Consider the following 21,075-nt stretch of genomic DNA (forward strand, 5'->3'; position numbering starts at 1 on the left):
CCCACAACAGTAGCCATTTGCAGGGAGGTAAATTACTCCATTATCCTGTCCTGTGTCATTGATCCTCGGGCCTCGCCGCACTTATAGCAGGTTTGTTAAATAGTAATGACGTTGACCGCAGTCGATTCGTCTCCATTTGTGTTAGCAGAGCCTCTCCATTTCAATCACTCAGGAGCGACGCACACCTCTAATCCGGCCTCCTCTCCTTTTTATAGCTCTTCTCCCTCTTCATCTTTCTCCCTCTCGTTAGCTTTACCTCCGTGGCCTTGTTATCTCGGACGGGCTTGTAACGCCATAAAACCGCCGACGGATTAATTTACGACGGAGAAATGTGGCGGAGCAGGTTGAAGGCTGATTGAGAGCAAGATGGCTGATGGTCCTGGGAGGAAGTGAGGGGAGCGGGGGGGAGCTAAATTGGAAGACAGGAGTGTGTTTGCAGAGTTAATAAACGAGGCTCTGGCAACTAACTAAGATGAGCGTTAGGGAGACTGCCGCAGAGTTTACTCTCCTCGAATGCCACGACTGAATGTCAATATGGTCTCTTTGTCTCTGTCTCCTCTGTTGCCCTTGTCTTCCGCTCTCTGCCCTTCTTTCCTGCCTCTCCTCCTCTTCCTCCGTCTCCTGCTCCACTGAGCACGCTACAGTGTCTTCGGCTGGGAGCAGCGAGACAAAACCGCCGGCGAAAATAATAGAGGGGACTTGTAAATTCCCCACAGACACTTTTTACGGCTCCTTTCCACTCGCTCTGCTGCCTGTCAAACCAGACAATGCCTTCACTAACAGGCGTGTGTGTTTGATGCGGCAACGGGAAAGTTTAAAGCCCCGAGCTGGAATTGCAGTCTCAAGCTCAAGCTGTGGCATGTACGCTCTTTGATTCATTAGTGGCTCGTACATTAGGTGATCAATTTGTTAGCTTGATTGCTAGTTTGTTAAAAATGTTTTCAGTGATGTGACTGACAGAGGCGTTGACAGCCAAACACCAACTGTATGTTACTTTTTAAAGGTTTTAACAGCTCGTGGCACTGTGGACTAATGGTTGAGTGGGTCCCTGTTTTGTTTGTATCCCGTGCTAATGTTTTAGTGTCTTTTTGCTCGTTGTTTTGTTTTCTGGGCCCACAACTTTAAAGGTGCAATATGTAAGAATCAACCACCTGTTGAACTCCAGACACATAGGAGCAGCGTATCACCAGAGTGGCTATTCTGTTTGTGACTGTAGCTACTATTAGCTTGTTAGCTCAGTTAGCCGTGCAGCTAGCTGGAGAGTTGGTGTTTACAGCGCTAGCACAGGACCTTTTGACCTCTGGGAGAAAGAGGTTTTCAGGCCCAGGGCTAGCTGGTTAACATGCTAACTAGCATGCTAATTGTAGTTAATTTCACATTGTTTTAAAGTAAAATTCTTACATATTGCACCTTTAATGTTGTGATTCACCCTCAACACTCTCTTGTCATGCTAAAAGCTCAGGTAAACCAACTGTACACTGCATGCTAAGCGCTAAACCGTGGACAGTTAGCAGCTAGCTGGTGATCATAGTGGAGCAATTAGTCGCTGAAGAGACAGTTATTTATTGGAATATTGGACTTAAATTAATTCAGGTGACCAAAAAAAAAGTATCTGCTGACTTTGTGCATGTCCTATTGTTAGCTGACAAGTTCACCATATGAGTTAAATGGTATATTGGGAGATAAAGTAATGTCAAGGATATGTATGTCTATATTTCCATGTTTTCCAAGCTACATAAAACCTTTATTGGGGCTTTAAAAATGGCAGTGAATTGTAATGTTATGATCAAATAAGAGTTGCAGTGAATAAATAACTTCAGCTACTTTCCTGGAGGTGGAGGACCTGATACTGAGAAAAACATCTTTGAGAAAAGACCTTTGCCTGTGCGCTATGACAAGATGAGTCAGCATCAACAAAATACCATCTGCTTCTGTGCTCAAATCAAACAGAGTGAGAGCGGAAAGTCTTCTTCTTGACTGAGTGATTGGAAAAGAACACTCAGTCCTGCTGAAAACTGCTCCTGTGGTGCTGATATAAGACATAAGGAGACGCTGCTGATAAAGATCCTCCTGATGGAGCGATACTACGACTGCTGACTTAAAAACAAGCGGGAAGATATGTCGAGAAGTGAGAGTTTACCAAGTAAGACTTAGTGGAAAGGGATACCCAGCTTGAAATGTGAGAATGTTAGCCAAAATAAATTATACATATTCCTGACACGGTCTAAATAATTCATCAGTTATGCATCAAATCAACAAAAAGGCAATCGGGGATAGAGGATATGTTGCCCCGAGCTTTACAACTAATTAAAATAAACTTTGTTCCTCAACCCTTTCTCTCTTTCATAATTTATTGCTTTATTAATGTCTCGAAGAAGCCAACAAAGTGTGCAAGCGTGGGTGTGTGTACTGGGAACAGTGCGTGTGGGCAAACAAGCGCAAACATGCAGCGTCAAGATCCAAATTCATCTACAATCGCATCTCTGGGCGCATGTAATGTGACCGTGCGTGGGTTGGTCGAGCCCGAGCGTCTAAAAACAACCTCACCTCATTGCAAACTGATTTTCATGCTGTTCGCTCTACATGCTAAATCCGGGGGGTGTGTGGGAAGCTCTGCGTTTGACACCCCTTCGTAGCCGGCCCTCGTATCTCGGTTTCATCCCTCCAGGCGGGAACGGAGGGGGGAGATGGCGGGTCAAGTCTCTGCTCTCCGGCGAGAACGAGCCAGGGACTCCTCATACTGGTGGCTGATTGATCTTGGAGGGAGCAGAGAGAACTGGCGTGGATTAGGGGGAAAGTAAGGGAGGGGAGTTGTAAATCAACTTGTCGGAGAGGAGTACAGAGGCTGACGACGAAGAAAGTGTGAAATAACACTCATAAAAGGAGAACGAGAGGATGACAGAGAAGCTGGAAGGGAACTTGTGATTTCTGTGAATACTGATGTCTTTCTTTTTACTCCCACACGTACAGATCTCTTTGCTTTAAGGAACAAATAAATCTGAGATTGAAAGAGAGCGAGGGCAAAACTGTGAGGGGGTGGGGGGGGGGAGTTAAGTACAGCTAAAGCATACAGGTTGTTGTTCTCGCAGGGGAAATTCCTTTGGTGCTCCAGACTTTTCACTGAGGCAACAGGCTAGTGACTTTGAACCACTCCACAAAAGAAAAAGGGGTCCCTCTAGTCTTAGGTTGTTCTTCAAAAAAAAAACCTCCCCCAACCCCATACACTCACACACATTATTTCTTGACCATTCCTCACTGAATAGACTACATATGGATGGAAGTTCTGGCTCTAATTGGTCAGTCCGTGCAGCCGCCCAACCACCGCGACACAGCACGCATCTGAGACATAAATACTGACCACCACATCTAACGGGACACCACTAATTGTCGGGTGCCCGTAATATTTAAGTTCTTGCCGTGATCTGTGGCGGCATAGTTTCTATACTTGATTTACTTTTACAGTCTGGGAAAAAAAAAAAAAAAAAAAAAGCAGGTCACACTCAGCCTTCCAAAAATGTTCGACGAGAAGAAAAGCTGAACAGATGCGAATCCTATTAAGTTTTCGTCAACTTTTAAATTTAGCTGTCCGGCGAGCGGATGAAAAGTGTGTCACTCGGTGTGTTCTTGTCTTTCAGGCCGTTCTTGCCGGAGAGCCAGCCAAACCCGCCTCGGGGGAGCAGGAGGATGGAGAACAACATGTGACCGATCCGTGCGCCACTGTCGACAGCATGCTTCGCCTCCTCCGGACCTTGGCCTTCTGCTTCTGGTGTGTTGTGCTACTTAACAAGCAGGCTGTGGCTGACGAAGAGGCCCTGTGGGGACCGACGCCGTCGAGAGAAAACCCACCGAAGATTAAACAAAGCTCTTCCTGGTGGCCGAAGCTTCCTTCCCTTCCTTCTATACCGTTCCGTATCCCCTTTTACGGAAGCTCGGAGGATAGCAACGAGGCTACCGCGCTGACCACGACCGCCAAGGGGCTGACGGAGCCAATCAGTCAATTGCAAGACAACTCGGGTTCGGGCGAAGGGAGCATTTCTGACGCCTCTGAGCCACCCACCGCTTTGGCTCAGGAGCTCCTAACCAGCGTGACGAAGATAGGAACAGAATCACTTCCCACAGGGACATCAGATTCTCCACACGGCGGCACAGCGCAGAGCCACAATGACACTCTTGTTTCAGACTCCTACTCTCCCACAAGCACTTCTATCAGAAACACTCTGTTCACCAACAGTCCCACAAGCACAGGCACTCCTGAACAAAATGCGACACATACTCACCCACCATGGGGCACCGCACCAGCAGCAGGGCCCAGCATGGGTGCCACTACACAACACGTCCCAGAGGAACACACTGATGAAGAAGATTTTACAGAAAAGATCCTGTCGACGATAGCGCCAGAAACTACAGTTCCCACCGCCTTGACATGGGCAGCAGCCCAAACCACAACAACAATCCCAGGACTGGTGGAGACCACACTGACCAGCAGACACCCTCCGAGGTCCTCAGAAACCACGTCTGACACAAAACCACAGGACTCGACTGTTAGTGTTACCCTCCATGCCCGAGAGGCCGCAGTGACAGAAACTCACCCCGCTCAGAGCGAGGCCGACCTAGGCTTCTCTGAGGCCCGGTCGGGGCCCGTGGAGGAACAGCCGGGGGTAATCACCACTGCCGTGGGGATCGATCGCAAACTAGAATCCATAACAAGCACGACTCAGAGCCAAAGGGTTAACTTCCCAATAGCAGGAGGTAAGCAAAGTTAAAGAAATCAATAATGGCTGGATTGACTGAATAGGTGTGATCAATCACGTGCTGGCAGGTCTTAAGGGTTCAATAGATGGCTGTCAAAAGGCTGCCGACAGTTGGTTTGATCAATGACGTTTGTGACACGGTAAGTAGTCAAAGGCCGGGCATTAGCATAAATCCAGATATTGTTGAAACCCCGTCAACAAGTCTGGAATCAACATTTACTGCAGTGATAGTTTATGTGCTGGAGTGTCGGAGAGAGAGTATCACATCATACATTTTTTTATATAATATGGTATTACTCTGTGGTGGTTTTAAAGGAGCAGCTCACCCAAAAATGAAAATTCAGTCACCCCCATGCTGATGAAAAGTCAAGTTCCATAATTCACAAAATCTTTCTGAAGCTTCACAGAAAAATCAGGTTTGCAGCAGCTGAAGTAGGTGGAGACGTCTTTTAAAAAGTAAAAAAAAACAACTGAAAGAAACAGAAAATGGTTCCTTACAGCTCGCCGGGCGTAATCCAAGTCCCGAGTTCCCAAATTGATTTGGAAAGATGTTATTTATACCCTCAATAAACCATAAAACGGTTAAAAAAGAATTGATTTTGAAAGAGATCATTTATTTTTAAGCTGAAATCGTCACTGTAGCTGGTAAGCTAAAAGCATTAGCGTTTGGGAGCTAGTGGCTTCCTGAGCCGTATGGAACCATTTTGGGTTTTTTTTTCTTATGTTCTTCTGTTTTTTAGGTTTTAAAACTAGTCCCCATAGACTTCAGTTGTTTGGGAGCATGCTGCACGTTGCTTTAAGCTCCAGAAATGTTTTGCGGACTACGAAACTTCCCCCGACTTTCCATCTGCACGAGGGTGAGCAGATAATGACTTTGTTCCTTTAATAGACAGACATTAGCTCAGGCTACTGATCGTGTGGACAAACACATTCCAACAACATGACAGCTTTCAGGAATGGGATCTGATCCGCGACGCGGTCATCAAAAAGAATTTAACATCTTAATTGTGTTTCCAACGCTCGACCACGACGCGGAGACGTCTGAACGGAGAGTAAAGCAGCAGAATCTGTCGCGGATGGTTTAAAAGCTTTTTCTGAGTGATGCGTTGTTGTTGACATACTCTCAGTTAATTTTTGCGTTTCACAATCACTTTCAAGAAATCTTAACTAATCCCTTAAACACTTTATAATGAGTTTTCCACGCCAACATTTCATAAGCCATTACCTCCGTGAATGGAAGGAAACAGTATGTGATTGAATTCTGGTGAGTGGGGGTGGTGCGATCTCCACAGAGCTACCGGTAGCCGTTAGGTTTCAGGAGGCTTTGATACGACATTGAGGCAATACCTCCTTCTCCAAAGGCCCATCCCCCAACACTGGTGGCAGTCTGGTGTCTGTGTTCCTAATGAGTGTTCAGAGGAACATCCTCCTGCAGGTACGGAGACGTTCATCATGTCGGGTCAAAGGCTGAGCCTGGAAATGATGAGTCGATTATTCTCAGCCGGGGAGGGTCGGCGTCCGCCTGATAAAAAACGTGATTGTTGTTGTGGATGTATACACACAGCACAGCGGTGTCTGCATGTGTAGGACATGGTGATGTTCTGCTTGTATCGATTAGCTTCTCTTTTTTTATTCTGCCACCCCGCAAAATGTCTGCTAATAAAAGCACAAATACGTTTTTTGAAATCTTGAAATTGGAGTTCATTTTAGTCCTCACATTTTGACACAAACCATTCGGCAAAACACTGATAAAGCACTTAATCCCAACAACTATTAGTTAACAAAGCCTGATGTATTTGAAAAGCACGCAAATTATCTCAATTCTCTGTTTTTAAATAACTTTTTGCTCATTGCCAGACAAAATTAAATGTTAAGGTCCATTAAGTGGCTGTTCTGTAGCTTTCAATCATGAGAAACAATCTTGGTTAAGCAGTTCTTTCTCATGCACGAGACAACAAAAAGCTTAAGCACAGCTACTAAATGGACCTTGAGATTGAGACTCTTCCATCAGCTGCTGTATCCGAGGTTGAAAAATGGACTGAGACCGAGCTCAGCGTCACAAAGAACGTCATCAGTAACAGGAATATAAACGTGAAAGTGAATGCATCCATTCAGGATCGGCCACACTGCTTTACTCTGCTTGTACTGAAAGTCACGTTGTTGTGTTTTGTCTGCAGCGCCCCGTGTTGTGTCTGCACTTGTTTTCGGTCGTGCATGCAGAAAACGACAGGGGGGGGGTGCTGGCCCGGGTGGGGAGGGCTGCTGCTGCTGCTGCTGCTGCTGCCGCCGTGGCCCTGTATCAGTATTCCAAGCGCACACTCAGCGAAACCAGCACCTCTCCTGTGGGACCGTCCGCTCGCCAGTCGCCGGTCACGGATGCTGAACATGGCTTCTTGCCGTTTAGTCTCCTCCCTCCTCCTCCTTTTTTTTTTTGCAATCTCTGTACAAACACAAATCCCTGTCACTTTCCTTGTCATGGCATGTCACGCTGTGGCTGCTGCGAAGGTTGGAAAAAAAACGTCTTGACGGGGATGAGGGGAAGCTTTCGGTCATCCGTGGAGAAAAGACAACCATTAGAATGAGGCGCTTTTGTTTTTTAAGCGATTACACCTTGCCAAAGGACACGGGGGGAGACTAATATGAAAATGAAAGCACGGCGGCCCTGCATTATCATACATTATCCCGATGTGAATATTCTGTCTGTGTGCTGGAACTGAATTTTAAAAGCTGCACCGTCTCTCTACCGGAGGGGGGGGGGTTTATTGATCGGGAGAGTGTCTGCTGGGTGGCGGTGCCCTTGAGGAGGCTGTCAGGTAAAAAGAAAAAAGAAAAACAGCATTGGTCTGCATCTGTGGCACATCCTCCACTAAGGGACAACATCTGACAACGAAAGCAATAATGAGAAGAGAGAAGGGGTCGAGGCTGGTGTAGATTTTCTTCCTGAAAGCTTCCCTTCCTCCTGCTCCTTCTCGCCCCTCCTCCCACCGTTTCATTACTGTAACGGCGAGACTAGACCCTTAACACAGTCCATTAACACCTGCAAGGATATATTGTCTCTATGATTGGAGCGCTATGCCAAACAGTTAAAGTGCAGCCACTGACATTATGGAAATGGTTTTAAAAGCAGAGCTTGTGACGTGAATATCTGATGTCCTGGTATAGAATTTACATGGATAAAAGGGCTTTACACTGTGCTGACTTTAATATTATGTTAATCTCCTCATAATGACTTCTTTTACCCGGAGAGACTCCATGAGTTTTAGGAAACCGGGTGGATCAGGCCTGTTTGTTTTTAGGATTTGACCCACAGCTCTCAGGCTGAAATTACCCAGACTAACAGTGGTGGACCCAGGATGTGTGAGGGGCAGGGGCGGGAGAAATGAAAAGGGCACCAGCTGTGTGCAGGGGGTCACCGGAGCACAGAAGGTTGTGACATATTTATAGTGAAGAGAGGACACTTTATCAGGTTTTGTCCACTGGAAGGGCACCCTAAAGGACACTTTTTCATGCTGTGTCCACCAGAAGGGCACCCTAAAGGACACTTTTTCATGTTGTGTCCACCAGAAGGGCACCCTAGAGGACACTTTTTCACATTTTGTCCACTGGAAGGGCACCCTAGGACACTTTTTCATGTTTTGTCCTCTAGAGGGGCACCCTAAAGGACACTTTTTCATGTTGTGTCCACCAGAAGGGCACCCTAGAGGACACTTTTTCACATTTTGTCCACTGGAAGGGCACCCTAGGACACTTTTTCATGTTTTGTCCTCTAGAGGGGCACCCTAAAGGACACTTTTTCATGTTTTGTCCACTGGAAGGGCACCCTAAAGGACACTTTTTCATGTTTTGTCCATTAGAAGGGCACCCTAAAGGACACTTTTTCATGTTTTGTCCACTGGAAGGGCACCCTAAAGAACACTTTTTCATGTTTTGTCCACTGGAAGGACACCCTAAAGGACACTTTTTCATGTTTTGTCCACTAGAAGGGCACCCTAAAGGACACTTTTTCATGTTTTGTCCACTTGAAGGGCACCCAGAGACAACTTTATCTGCCATACCAGTCCATCAGTGCCGACTGAGGCAAATATGCAGTTATAAAACAATCTGGATCATTTCTCATCTTTATTCAAGAGTGATATTAAAGCAAGGCTTGCAGCTTAATGGAGTTAACACGACTCCCTTAGTTACCATCTCAAAAATGAGCCGAATTAGCAACAACGTGATGCAATTTAGTGCAAGTACATTAATAAAAAAAGTCAAGCTGAGCTTTCTCACTCGTAACATCCCATTTATCTAATTACGAGCATCCGACTCCCTTCTGCACGTCCATCCAACGCATTCCTCTTTCTTTCTTATCCCTCTGAGCTCGCTGTGTTTGTTACAAGCCTACGCATGTATTCTTTCACAAACTCTCTCGGGGGCTCACGCAGATAAAGCAGAGTGTAACGGAGTGCAGCATCATCTTTCGTTTATAATTTCTGGAAGCTGAAGATAACGAGGAGCCATACGCCGAACGACTGCCACACCAAAACGGCCATCTTCAGATTCAATTTAGGCTACATCTCAACTTTAACTCTCTGATTCCAGCTTCTTAAATGTGAATATTATCTGGTTTCTTTACTCCTCTATGACAGTAAACTGAATATCATCATCGGGTTGTGGACAAAACTAGATATATTACAGACTGAACAATAGATTATAGATTCATCGACATATGAAAATAATCGTTTGCTGAAGCCGTAACTGTCCTACTTTAAGGACACGAAGGCCAAAACAATGTACTAATGAGGCAGTAAAATGATAATTCAGCACTTGTGTACTGTCGAGCTGCTCAATAAGTAAAATGCAGATCCTCTTCCTCTCATCCTTCTTTGCTTTTGCTCTGTCAGCAGAGACTTTGTACACAGCTGGTCATCAGTAATTTTGCTTGCTTGTGAGTGGGTGAGCGAGCGAGTGAGTGAGTGCACGTTTACTGTCCTCATATCCCATTTGCAGAGCAGATCTTGTTAGATGATGTAATCTAATCTGCACATCAGTGCAGATCTGAGATGCTGCAGGGATCGGGACGCTGCGGCTCCTTCCACGTCGTTTGACAACGAAACAGCAGCTTAACTGTAAAAACAAAACATTTTTCTGTTTGAGTCGGCTACCGTCAGAACAAAAATACCTTTGACTTGCATAATTTGAGAGAATCAGATTCAACCCCAAAAATCAAGAATCGGTCGGGTTCTGTTGGAGTCGGATAAGTTACTAATTTAACATGTAATGAATTCATTGCCTCCCTCATAAAACACTTGCAAGCTGATTGTTTTGATATTTGGATTTTGACATTATTTACGTCCGAGTTTATTAGCTTGAAGTCTATTTCTTCCTCTCCTTGATGCTGCTTTTGCTGAGTGGCACATTCTGTCCTCCAACTATTGATCAACAGCAGACCGGCGTGAAACTGTCGACTGTGCTGTGAAGAGAGAATTGTTGGACCAACTCAACAAACATAAAACATTGTATTCAAATCCATTTTTAAGCAATTGTGTTAATCTAACGTCTTAACCTGATTGCAAACCAAATGGGATCCATTTGCGTTACCGGTAGTATGTAAAAACTTCTGTTTTTTGCTCCCAGTGACCAAAAAGTCTGCAGGGTGCCTTTAAAATCTCAAGCTTTGATACACAGAGTGTCTTTATGTCACAAAAATGAGGACTTCTGACACCTTGTCACTGTCTTATTAACACGTGTCCTTGCCTTTAAGGACTTGAGCCTTGACTGCAGGCACACATGATATTTGTTTCATAGTATTTATCTCTGTTACTCATCACTCTCCCTCTCCTTTGGCTCGGACAGATCTCCAGCTGTGCGGAGGCCAGCGCTGCAATAAAGCAGACTTTGCTTGGGAGACTTTTAAAACTCATAATTAACTGAGGCGCTATGAGCATGACCTAGATTATACTGTAGCATGGTAGCTCGCATTGCCTGGTAGCTGTTAGGATTGCGGCTCATTATTCCTCCTACTAGCCTTATGTCTAGAAATCTTTTATTAATAATTATTTCTGAGGCTATAAACTAACACTGTACCTGTTATTCCTGGCTTCGTCATCGACAGATTTCACTGAATATCGTCCCAGATCTCATGTTGTTAAACACACAAACCCTGCGCAGACTTTGACAACATATTTGAGCGTACCAAAGGGAAAACAGAGCGATGTGGCTCCGTCGCTCTCTTGTTTTCTCTCTGTCTGAGCTCTGCGACGGACGATTGAGCGAGGGGTCTGGATTTAGGATGGACCAGGATGTGCACACCCATGCACACGCGCACACATCAGGATGTCAATGCAATTAGACCACAGAGGGCCAGACTACTGCGCTATGGATGACTGGCTACAACTAAATGGATGATAGGCCGATCCGTTTGACAGAACTGGGTTAAGAAATATAGTCCTTCCATTTCCTGCAGCGTGACGTCTCAGATGTTCTCTGACCGGAGAACAGAAAGGGTTAAACCTCCCTTTTTTTTGCTAATCTCTTCTCCTCAGACTGCACCGTTGTGTTCACTCAGAGGTTAAACTGCATGTGTCTTCCCAGGGCTGCCAGGCAAAGAGGATAAGGAGGATGAGGAGGCTGAGGAAGGTGCGGCTCCTTCAGCAGACGGGGACGGGGACGCCGGTTTGGCAGACACCTCCACGCCATCCGCTAAGCTGCTAACGCCATCCCAGCCAGGGAGCGCAGGTGAGGAAACAAATCCCTCAGACGCTAAACAAACGCTGTAACTAACTTCAAACTCCACTCCGTTTAGGAGGGCAGCATGCTGTTACTTTCATAAAACGTCCTGTAGCTGCTTCAATATCAGTAAATCTGTCAGAGGACTGGGAAAAACAATTACCCCGCATCCCTTGCCTGAAGCCTTTTAATTGCTTCCAATGGGAGGAGAAAGCTGCTCATTCAAGCTGTGACTCTGCAGAAGTCCTGAGAAAAGAAAAGAAAAGACTGGGAACAATTGCCAGATATCCCCTCCGTACTGTCTCTGGAGGTAAATAACGATCGATCCGGTGACAATAGATGCCTTTAAAAAGCTGAAAACACACACAAGTATTGATCAAGTGTTCAGTGACAGCAGAGTTAAGGCAGGGTGACAAATTGTTCTTATTATTGATTAAACATACGAGAACAATAGGCGCAACTACAATTTTGTTAATACGTGCGTTTATATCCACCTGTTTCTATGCACATTTCCCATATTTCCGTCACATTTTCAATGTTGTCTTCGGCTGGTCATCTTCTGCAATAGTGCAATACAGCACATCCTCACCCACAACCCAATTATTTATGTTTGCTGTGAGGCAGCGACCTCTAGCGGCTGGAGTAATTATTACAGCTGCAAAGGAGGAAGTGAGGAGAAGCAGTATAAAGAGTGGAAAGTCCATATGGGGAGGAGGTCGTAGATGGACGATCAGGTTAAACAAGCACAGGACTTTCATTCATTTTAGTGCCTAAACCTAAAGTAGTTTTGTGGCGGTACTGGCTGTAAATTGCTCACAGGCTCAGCACAACCTACATAAAAATATAAATAAAAAACATGTAAAACCAGGGGTATGACCAATATCCACTACTAGGACAATAAACCAATAAATAAATGCCTCTTCTACAAGCCCCAGGGAAATAAAAGGTCAAACTGAAGGTGTAAAGCTGCTTCCACTCCTCAATCAGGAGTCTTTCTCCCCACCTGTGCACAGGTGATCTGAATCCCCTGCAATCAGTCATGAGGAAAATCAGCCAAACAAAGAAAAATAGCAAGTCTCAAACAACTGGACTGCTAGGACCTTTCTTGGGGACTATTTTAAGCGGTGGATTAATACACAATTGGTGCTCGAGCAGTGTTCGTATGCAGGAATGAATCACAATAAACATGTTCGTTCTTCAACAATGGCGCTCTATGGCACAGATGAGGCTTTGACACAGATATGTTAGTACAGTAGGGTCAATTTATTGTTTTTGTTTATTGGATTGACGATAAGAACAAAAATGTCATTATTCAACAGTAAACCTGCTGTATTATCATTGTAAACTTAAATATTAGTCCGTTGTATACTTTGTATTAGTCCTTCATCATGGACTTGACTTCTGGTTAAGTATGTTTCAGATCCACTTTCAGCCCAGTTCACAGGAGCAGATGTAACCCACATTACCTCGCCCAGAATAGCAGATGTTGTCAAGCGATTTTTAAAAATAGACCTGTCAAATGTGCCATTCGCTGACGACGGGACGCTACGGGGATCTCTAGCTCGGTGCGTCACAAATCAGTGACCGAGGACAATAATGTTAGAGGTCCGTCTGTCTGCCGTTTGAACGTCCTCCCTCAAGCAAAAAATCAGTCGATGAGAGTATCCGCTGCAAATAAACACATTTACAGCTATCATACGGGCTCTCCTATCTGTTTTAATTGACCCGCCGCGTGAACTGCATCTGTCTGAGAAGCAGATAAACTCTCCAACACACACAACCGGCCCCTCCTCAGTATGCACGGCTCTAACTTCTCCACGAGCTCCGTCTAAATTGCTTTCTCTGAAGTGAGCCAAATTGAAAACGAAGGCAATCAGATGAAAACTACACGGAGCTCTCAGCTTCGTGATGCAGCATCAACACGAAGCCAATTAAAGATTTCTGTGTGTTTTTTTTTTGTTGTTGGAGGGGGTCGTCGCCCGCGTGACATCAAACGAATCCTTCACCTTTATTAACTCGGCTGGTCTGCAGATTAAAGGTGCCTTAGGTGAGACCTCTGAAGGTTTAATGGCAAAACCCAGAGAAGTGAAGACATAAATACAGCCCCCGTGCTCTAATAGTGTTTCCACTGAGGACTAAATGAAACTACTCCTCACAAGAAATGATCCGTGAAGCAAGTCGTGTAATATGGGTTTTGCTGATTTTCGGAAGATTAGTGTTCATTCATCTTTTTAGACGGCGCGCTCTCTCGCTTTGTGTTAATAATTAACTGAATCATCTCAAGACGGCTCCGGGATCTTGAATTCTTGTGATTTATACTGAATTTCAAATCAGATATTCACAGTCATCTGCGCTTAATAGCTGCCGGGCAGGGTTAAACGCAGAATATTGCCTCGTTGATCAAGAGAAAGCTTGACGTGTGATTTTTTAGCCGCGCTATCGTAGCCTGGGGAGGGTAATGCCTGTCGTCTTTGGGTTGGTGTGCCCACTACTTTGGCCCAAAATAAAATATCTCAATAACTCTTGAATGTTCAATAGTAATAGTAATACATTTCAGTTGTAAACCAAAAAAAAAACTAACTAAAAAAACTAGCTAACCAGCTAGCCCGTCCCGGTCCAAAGCTCCCAGTTCAGACAGCTAGCTGAGCTAAGTAGCTAATGGCAGCTACAATTAGCAGCAATTAGCGTGCCTCTGGTGATATACTGCTGCCCCCTATTGGTTGTAAGTATGAATTTGACAGGTGGCCAATTCTTGCATATTGCACCCTGTGAATAGGATCTATTATGTGCACCAGCTAGTCGCTAACTGTGATGCTGTTTAGTCGTCAGTGGAACTAAAATGAAATCTAAATCTGAGCAGTTAAAATGACCTCTCAGTTGGTTTCCACAGGCCCTTTTGCTTTCATGCTGCGTCTGTCTAACTGTAGATGTGTGCACCGTCCCTACCACGAGAGAACCGTTCCCACAGGAATGTGTCAGATGACCGAGCAGCATGCAGCGGAACGTAACGCTCTGATCCATCCTTGTACTGCAGCCACCACATACCAAACCCTGTCCAGGCTGCCTCGGCCAGCCCGGCGGCTCAGATGCGACGGCTATTGGCACGAGTGAGGAAACAAAACGTGGCACTAATTCAATAACACGTCACGTTTTCTGAGTCAGTAGCATCCAGACCATCCCCATCGCCCTGGAAAGTAAACAAATGGACCGAGAAGTCATTGGCATAACACCGTGCTGGACCCCACCTACTTTATCAGTGGCCTCCACATTCACATCGCCTGCAGCTGTGTGTTTGTTTTACACTCCGGCCACATTTTCCCACACAGCCACTGTCTGTTTTGACAGGATGACATTGTCAGCGCAGTCATATTTAATACCATCATTTAAAGCTGCTAATGTCAGGACTTTCTAGAGTATTAAACACAGCTCCCTATGACTCATATGGAGCCACATTCATTTCTCACTCTAGTGCTACAAGTAATGATTATTGCCACCATTGATCAGTCTGCTGGCTGACTGTTAACCATGCTAGCGGCACGGAAGTATTTGGCAATGTTGGTCCACAACTGTGTCAAACACTACTGGATGGATTACCATGAAACGTGCATATTTAACATTCATGGTTCCCAGATGATGAATCCGAATGACTCGGTGACTCCTTGGCTTTTCCACTAGTGCACCATGAGGTTGATGTTTGTAGGTTTAAATAAAAAAGTCTTTGAAATTCTGCACATTCATACATCATCCCCTGAGGATTAATCATTATCATTTTGATTTTGATCCCCTGACTTTTCATCACGTTTGATAATCAGGACGAAACTAATCCCAGTCCAGTTCAACATGCTTGCTTGGACTGACAGGAAGTCAAATATTTGGTATTTTGACTTCATAAAAGATTTAAACGATTTTCTGTCATTTGTCAAATTTTATTAGGCAGAAATTATCTCAGGACTAATCCAGATTTAAAGGGACAGTTCACCCCAAAATCCAAAATCCATATTTTTCCTCTAACGTGTCACACTGTTGATCCATCTAGATTGTTTTGGTGTGAGTTGCAGAGTTTCGGAGATATTTTCTTCTCGTGCAAACACAGAAGGAAGCGTGCAGTTAATCATGGATGAGAGGCCAGCTAAGTTTCTTGTCCATGAGTTGATGCATGCTGCACACAACAAGGCCAGCGGCTCATCTCGAGTAGCCTAACCTGATCAGGAGACATTGCTCTACGGCCAATATCTCAGCAACTCAAACCAAAACAAGGAAAAAATATGCATTTTTGATTTTGGGCTTTAACCATCCCTTTAAAATACCTCAGGGCACTGTGTTTATAATCCTGTCATTCCCTCCTGGCAAATTAAAAGTCAGTATGGAACAGGATGTTTAATGGCTGTACTGCTTGTACTTTCCTGGCAGCAGCGTGTCAGCGTGTGGAAGCACTGAATGTACTGACTGATGCCGACGTGATGCCATTAATGCTCTTAACAAAACCGTCCAGCGCGATGCTGAGGGATCGTTATGAGAAGGGTGCATCAGGGAGCCATCTCAACAGCATATCACTTTTTGTTATTAAATATTCATCAAGGATTAATTAAAAAACTGAGCATCAGGGCAAAAACAAAGCTCCTCGAAAAATATTTTGAGAACGTGATGAAGCTTCAAAAGACAGCTGAGGATGTCTGAAGTAAAGTGCTGCGTCGTCGCGCAACAGTGAAAGATGCAGCAGCTGGCAGTCGGGTAATATTTCCTGGAGCTTGACGTTTTCATCACAACCTGCGATGATGATTCAGCTCCGGGGTCAGGAGATGAATGAGGAGAAACGATGAAGACTCTGTCAACAGGCAGACAGCAGGGAGCGTGCAGTGAGCTAAACGTTTGTGAAAATCCTCTGCCACTCTCGAGGATCTGAGGCAGGAAAAGAGCAGGGCTTCGTTCACTCGAGTACAGAAAGTGTCAACGCTGTAAACACACGCCAAAGCACTGATAGACGCTCTAATATGAGCACACACGGACGCAAATTGTACAAGAAACAACATTAACATTAATCCAAGTGAAAGGGCTTCGGGGTGTGTGCGCCTCAGCACCGTCACGGTCGTGTTAAGCACGCTGTGAACCACTTCACTCTCCTCCATAGAGCCAAAAGCTGCAGATTTTAAGTTTAACTGTAAATGAAGCAGCAGCTGACACGCATTGAATCTATGCAATGCAAAAAAACAACAGCCAGAAGCAGAGGACATAAAGCATGGGAAGAGACTTGTAAAAAAAAATAAATCAGGGCAGTCAACGAGAACAGAAAAGTGTCCCGGTCTAAAAATAACAAACCCACCTATGGGAGTTTCCCCTCTTTAAATGCGGGTGTTGAAGGGAAATCATAAACAAAAGGAGCGAATTGGGGGACCAGGACAGGGTGGGATGGGAAACGCATGAATGCAACCCGTAAAAGTACATTAAAAGACGGATGAGAAAGACTTAAAACAAAAACACTACACCACATGAATTCCACTTGTAGTTTTATTTAGGAAATGAATTAGACATCTTCAATCTATATGGAAGATTTAAGGGTCTTGCGGTGATGATGTCTGCACATTTAGGTCCTTAAACTGGCATGTGACATTACCACCCGATGTAATGCACTCCCCAGACGTCGCCGGACATATTTAACCCCCCCCCCCCCCCCCCCCTTTTTTTTCACAGATTTACGTCAGTGCTTTTTGGCCGTGTCTCTAATCTAACAGAGGAAATTACTGCAAAATGTATTTATGAGCGCACACTTCACTAAACCTGCCCGCTGTGTGATTTACTGTGCTGTCAGGCCACCCTGTTCATTTATCCACGTCATCGTGGTGCATTAAAGCACCTGGCTCTTTATGGAGGAGTGATTGTCTCTGATAGGCTTGCAGCAAAAAATGACTGATGAGCCCGTGTGTGTGCAAACGACAGAGATGCAATTAGAAGCTGCTGCCTTTATTAACACAGAGAGGTTTTTTTTAAAGCAGCCACTAGCAGAGAGTCTCAATGTGCTCTTTTATGTGGTGGAAAGATAGCATGTGGTTATGTTTTATGGAAAAGAACATGGAGGCGACTCAGAAATCAAAAATGTCTCTCGCCAATCTACGGGGCATGTTGCCGTGTGACGTGACTTGTGCAACATCCCAGTCAAGCCGCCCTCTGGTAAATTGAACTGCGTAAACGTGCATGGCGCAGACGAGCTTTGCAGGCGTCTCTGTCGTTTTCACGCAAACACATTTCTACATGGTTAGTATTTAAATTTCCAAAGCAAAGCCATTTCCTGCGCTGCGCTAAACGCTGTCTAACACAATCATAATTAAGCGTACTAGCATAGAAACTCCAGATGGCTTACGTAATGAGAGAGAAACTAGCTCTGTGGTTCTGAGTGGGCTGATGTCGAACACACACACACACACACACACACACACACGCCACTGTCTCTTCTTTCTAACGCCCAGTTCAGTTTGAAGTTGCCTTCTTACAAGCTTTTGAACAGGATTAGCACATTAAGAGGATAGCATGCTTTCACCACATTGGATATGAGCCAGTTTGTTTTCTGGCTCAGATACTTTGATACGCTGATTAAATGCTTCTGTGTTGCACAGAATGTTTACAGCTGTTGATTTCCTTGTTGTCTTCCATTTCAATTACTCATTCAGATATTAAAGGAGACATATTATGCTCATTTTCAGGTTCCTAATGTTATTTTGGGTTCCTACTAGAATAGGTTTACATGCTTTAATGCTCAAAAAACACACCAGTTTTCTCATATTGTCCAGTGCTGCAGCTCTGTACTCCCCCTCTATCTGAAATGCTCTGTTTTAGCTCCTGTCTCTTTAAGGCCCCTCCTCTGAAATACCCAGTCTCCTCTGATTGGCCAGCTCACACACACCTGACCCAAAAAAAATCAATACTTACGTGCCAAACTAGCAGCTATGCATAAATTATGCAAATGTATGACATGGTGACGTGGTGTGATGTCACAAAGTCGAAGAATTAAAGGGGGACTACTGATGAGGCATTTCAGGAGTAGTGTTTTCTGTGGGAGAGAGGAGCTTCTGTTGGTATCTCCTTTAAGCTATTTGAAACTAATTTAACCACTGAATTTCTTCTCTCTTTTCAGACATTCCCACAGAAACTCCCTATATTATCCTGGACACTGAAGACTGGATGTCCAGCCTGACAGACAGCGACGTCACCTTCCTTCCCGACTGTAATAAAGAGCGCTCCGGGATCTGCAACCTCTCCGACACGTGGGAATCCACAACCCACTCAAACATTAAGCCCACGCAAAACAACACTGCCACAAACCAGTCAATCAGCCCCTTCCTGATCCCAGCTCCGCTCATGTTGGTGCCGCTGTACACCGACTGGAACAGTGCCATGGCAGCTTGGGGCATGGCCTGGGAGGCGCATGTTTACGGGGCTGGTTGCGCCTTTGCGATGCTAACGATAGCATCGGCGCTCAATCTGCTCTGCTTGCCGCTACGATGCCCATCCGGATGTGGCTACTTTGCTCTGGTCAGCCTGTTTCTGCTAGCCGCCGGTTGTACTAGATCTTTCTCGCTCTTGTACGATGCCTACGGCCACCAGGATCGTTTACCCTCCACAGAGGCCTCGCTGATGCTCTACGAAGCACCGTTTCCCTGCTTGACTGCAGCGTTCGGTCTGGTTTTCCTCCTCCTCTCCATGCGCTCAAGGATGCAGCTCTCCTACTCAGCCTTCCAAAGACCCTGTTTCCTGGCCTGCCTGGTTTTCCTGCACTTTGCCGCTGCATTCGGACCGGTGACGTTACTGAAGTTTTACCAGCAAAAGCCTCCACTTTGCCTCTTTCTTTCACTCATCTCCCGTGGAGCCTTTGTAGCACTGGCCACATTTCTGTCTACTGCCTATTTTGTATTCTATATCTACGTGCGGGCGGATTCGAAGCACATCTACCACCTTAACAACACGTCGCCAACGCCTGCTGAGCGCTACAACCGCTGCCCCTTCGCAGAGAGCCGGGACTGGGACCGTGCAGCTGTGACCGTTTGTCTTTCAGCGTTGTTTTCCTTAGCATGTGCAGGACTGCAGTTGTATGCAATTCTCAATGCTATGGGTGTTGCTGGTGGAGAGGAGGTCTTCCACCCTTGGCCCTGGTGGGGTTTTCAGTTTAGCTGCAGACTGTGTGAGCTCGGCGTTTGTCTCACCTTAGCCTTGGTGGTCGCACAACCGGTCTACTGTTCTGACCACCTCCCAGCTGCAGGGAGCTGCTGGACTGAACTCTTGGCCTCCAAGTCTCCCATCCTGCCTGGGAGCTACCAGTGGTCCCTGAGCCATCAGGAGAAGCTCGCCATCGTCGATACCGTTGGGCTTGGGGAGACAGAGAGCCTTCCTCTTTACACTCTGATGGATGAGAGGCTTGGTAGCAGTCTGAACGGTCTGGACCTTCTCTACCACAGCAACAGGGGCTTGGCATACCGGGACCTCGACTTGGATTTGGACTTGCAAGGTTCAGAAAAGCCAGGGGATGGAGGAGGCGAAGAGCCCTCAGGTGCATCCTCATTTACAAGTGACTCAACCACAGACCTGCGGCCACCTTCCCCCATCAACCTGCGTCGCAGCATAGACGAGGCACTCTTCAGTGAAGCCCTCTTTCCCATGAGCCTCTTCAGTCCTTCAAGGCCAATTCGCTGCAGTGATCTATCCATAAACAACCACTGTGCACTTCCCAGCAACGGCCTCTGTGATCCTCTCTCAGCTGACCCTGGCCTTTATCGGACCTCTTCCTGCGTGGAGATGGCCTCTAAACCCCAGCCCCCTTACACCCAAACTCAACGAGACACTGTTGAAGGTGCTCCACCATCTCCCTCCCTGTCCACGTCCTCGAGCTGTTCGTCTCCCGAGCGTTGGAGGGGAAGCTCTTCCTCCTGTTCCCTCTACCGAGCCTCTCTCGGAGGCTCCTCGCTGGTCCTCTGCCCGAGCCCAGAGAGACAAGCCCGCCAGCTTCTCCAGCAGGGCGGGACGGGCAACGTGCCGTCCTCTGGTCATGCCGACCCACAGCGGCTCTATCAAACACTGGGCGCAGCCTCACAGGAGAGCCTGGACCTGGACATGTCGTCTGAGGCAGACCGATCCGTGCAGGAGGAGTTCATCAGTGTTTGCAGACAAATCGATGCTTTGAGCATCTGCAGCGAGACTATTGATTTATAAAAGGACAGACAGGTCAAACAAGGGTTCACGTTGGACTTATTAAGGAGGATGTCTGCTTTGTGTGGCGAGTACAGCCTATGCGGTGGGGCAGGGGGAGTTTTTGTGTACACGATAGCTGCCAAAATAATGTTTTTTGGAGGTTTGATGAGCTTTCTTGAATGTCTTTGAGGGTCTAAGTGCCAAGAATGTCAAAAGCCAAAAGGTAATTTGTAACTTTTACATGTTTGATAAAGGCTGGTAAAGTTTGATATAGTCAAAAGAATAGTAACATTTTACTGAGTGGAAAATAACAGGAATTTATTTGTACAAATGTTTTTATTGCATTCCAACATTCCAATAGATAGTACTGTGACTGAATTAAGCACTTATTAAATACTACTGAAGTCTCACCCTTTCAACTCAGAATATCATTGTCGTT

At 45.7% G+C, this 21,075-nt stretch overlaps 1 protein-coding gene across 1 annotated transcript; it reads left to right on the top strand.

The window, feature by feature from the left end:
- Positions 1–3,728: 3,728 nt before the first annotated feature.
- On the top strand, positions 3,729–20,766 carry prrt4b (proline rich transmembrane protein 4b). The gene is made up of 4 exons (XM_073480409.1): positions 3,729–4,749; positions 7,879–7,883; positions 11,360–11,471; positions 18,589–20,766. Exons 1-4 carry the CDS (start codon positions 3,729–3,731, stop codon positions 20,655–20,657), a joined length of 3,207 nt encoding a protein of 1,068 aa, XP_073336510.1. The 3' UTR covers positions 20,658–20,766.
- The last annotated feature ends 309 nt before the right edge of the window (positions 20,767–21,075 follow it).

The sequence above is a fragment of the Pagrus major genome, chromosome 14 (genome assembly GCF_040436345.1).
Source record: "Pagrus major chromosome 14, Pma_NU_1.0".
In the NCBI taxonomy this organism is placed as follows: domain Eukaryota; kingdom Metazoa; phylum Chordata; class Actinopteri; order Spariformes; family Sparidae; genus Pagrus; species Pagrus major.

What these genes read in the sequence shown, in the direction of transcription:
- prrt4b (XM_073480409.1), top strand. Translation starts at nt 3,729, where the DNA reads ATGCTTCGCCTCCTCCGGACCTTGGCCTTCTGCTTCTGGTGTGTTGTG. An exon ending in ATCCCAGCCAGGGAGCGCAG is followed by an intron (nt 11,472 to 18,588) that starts GTGAGGAAACAA and finishes CTCTCTTTTCAG; the next exon opens with ACATTCCCACAGAAACTCCC.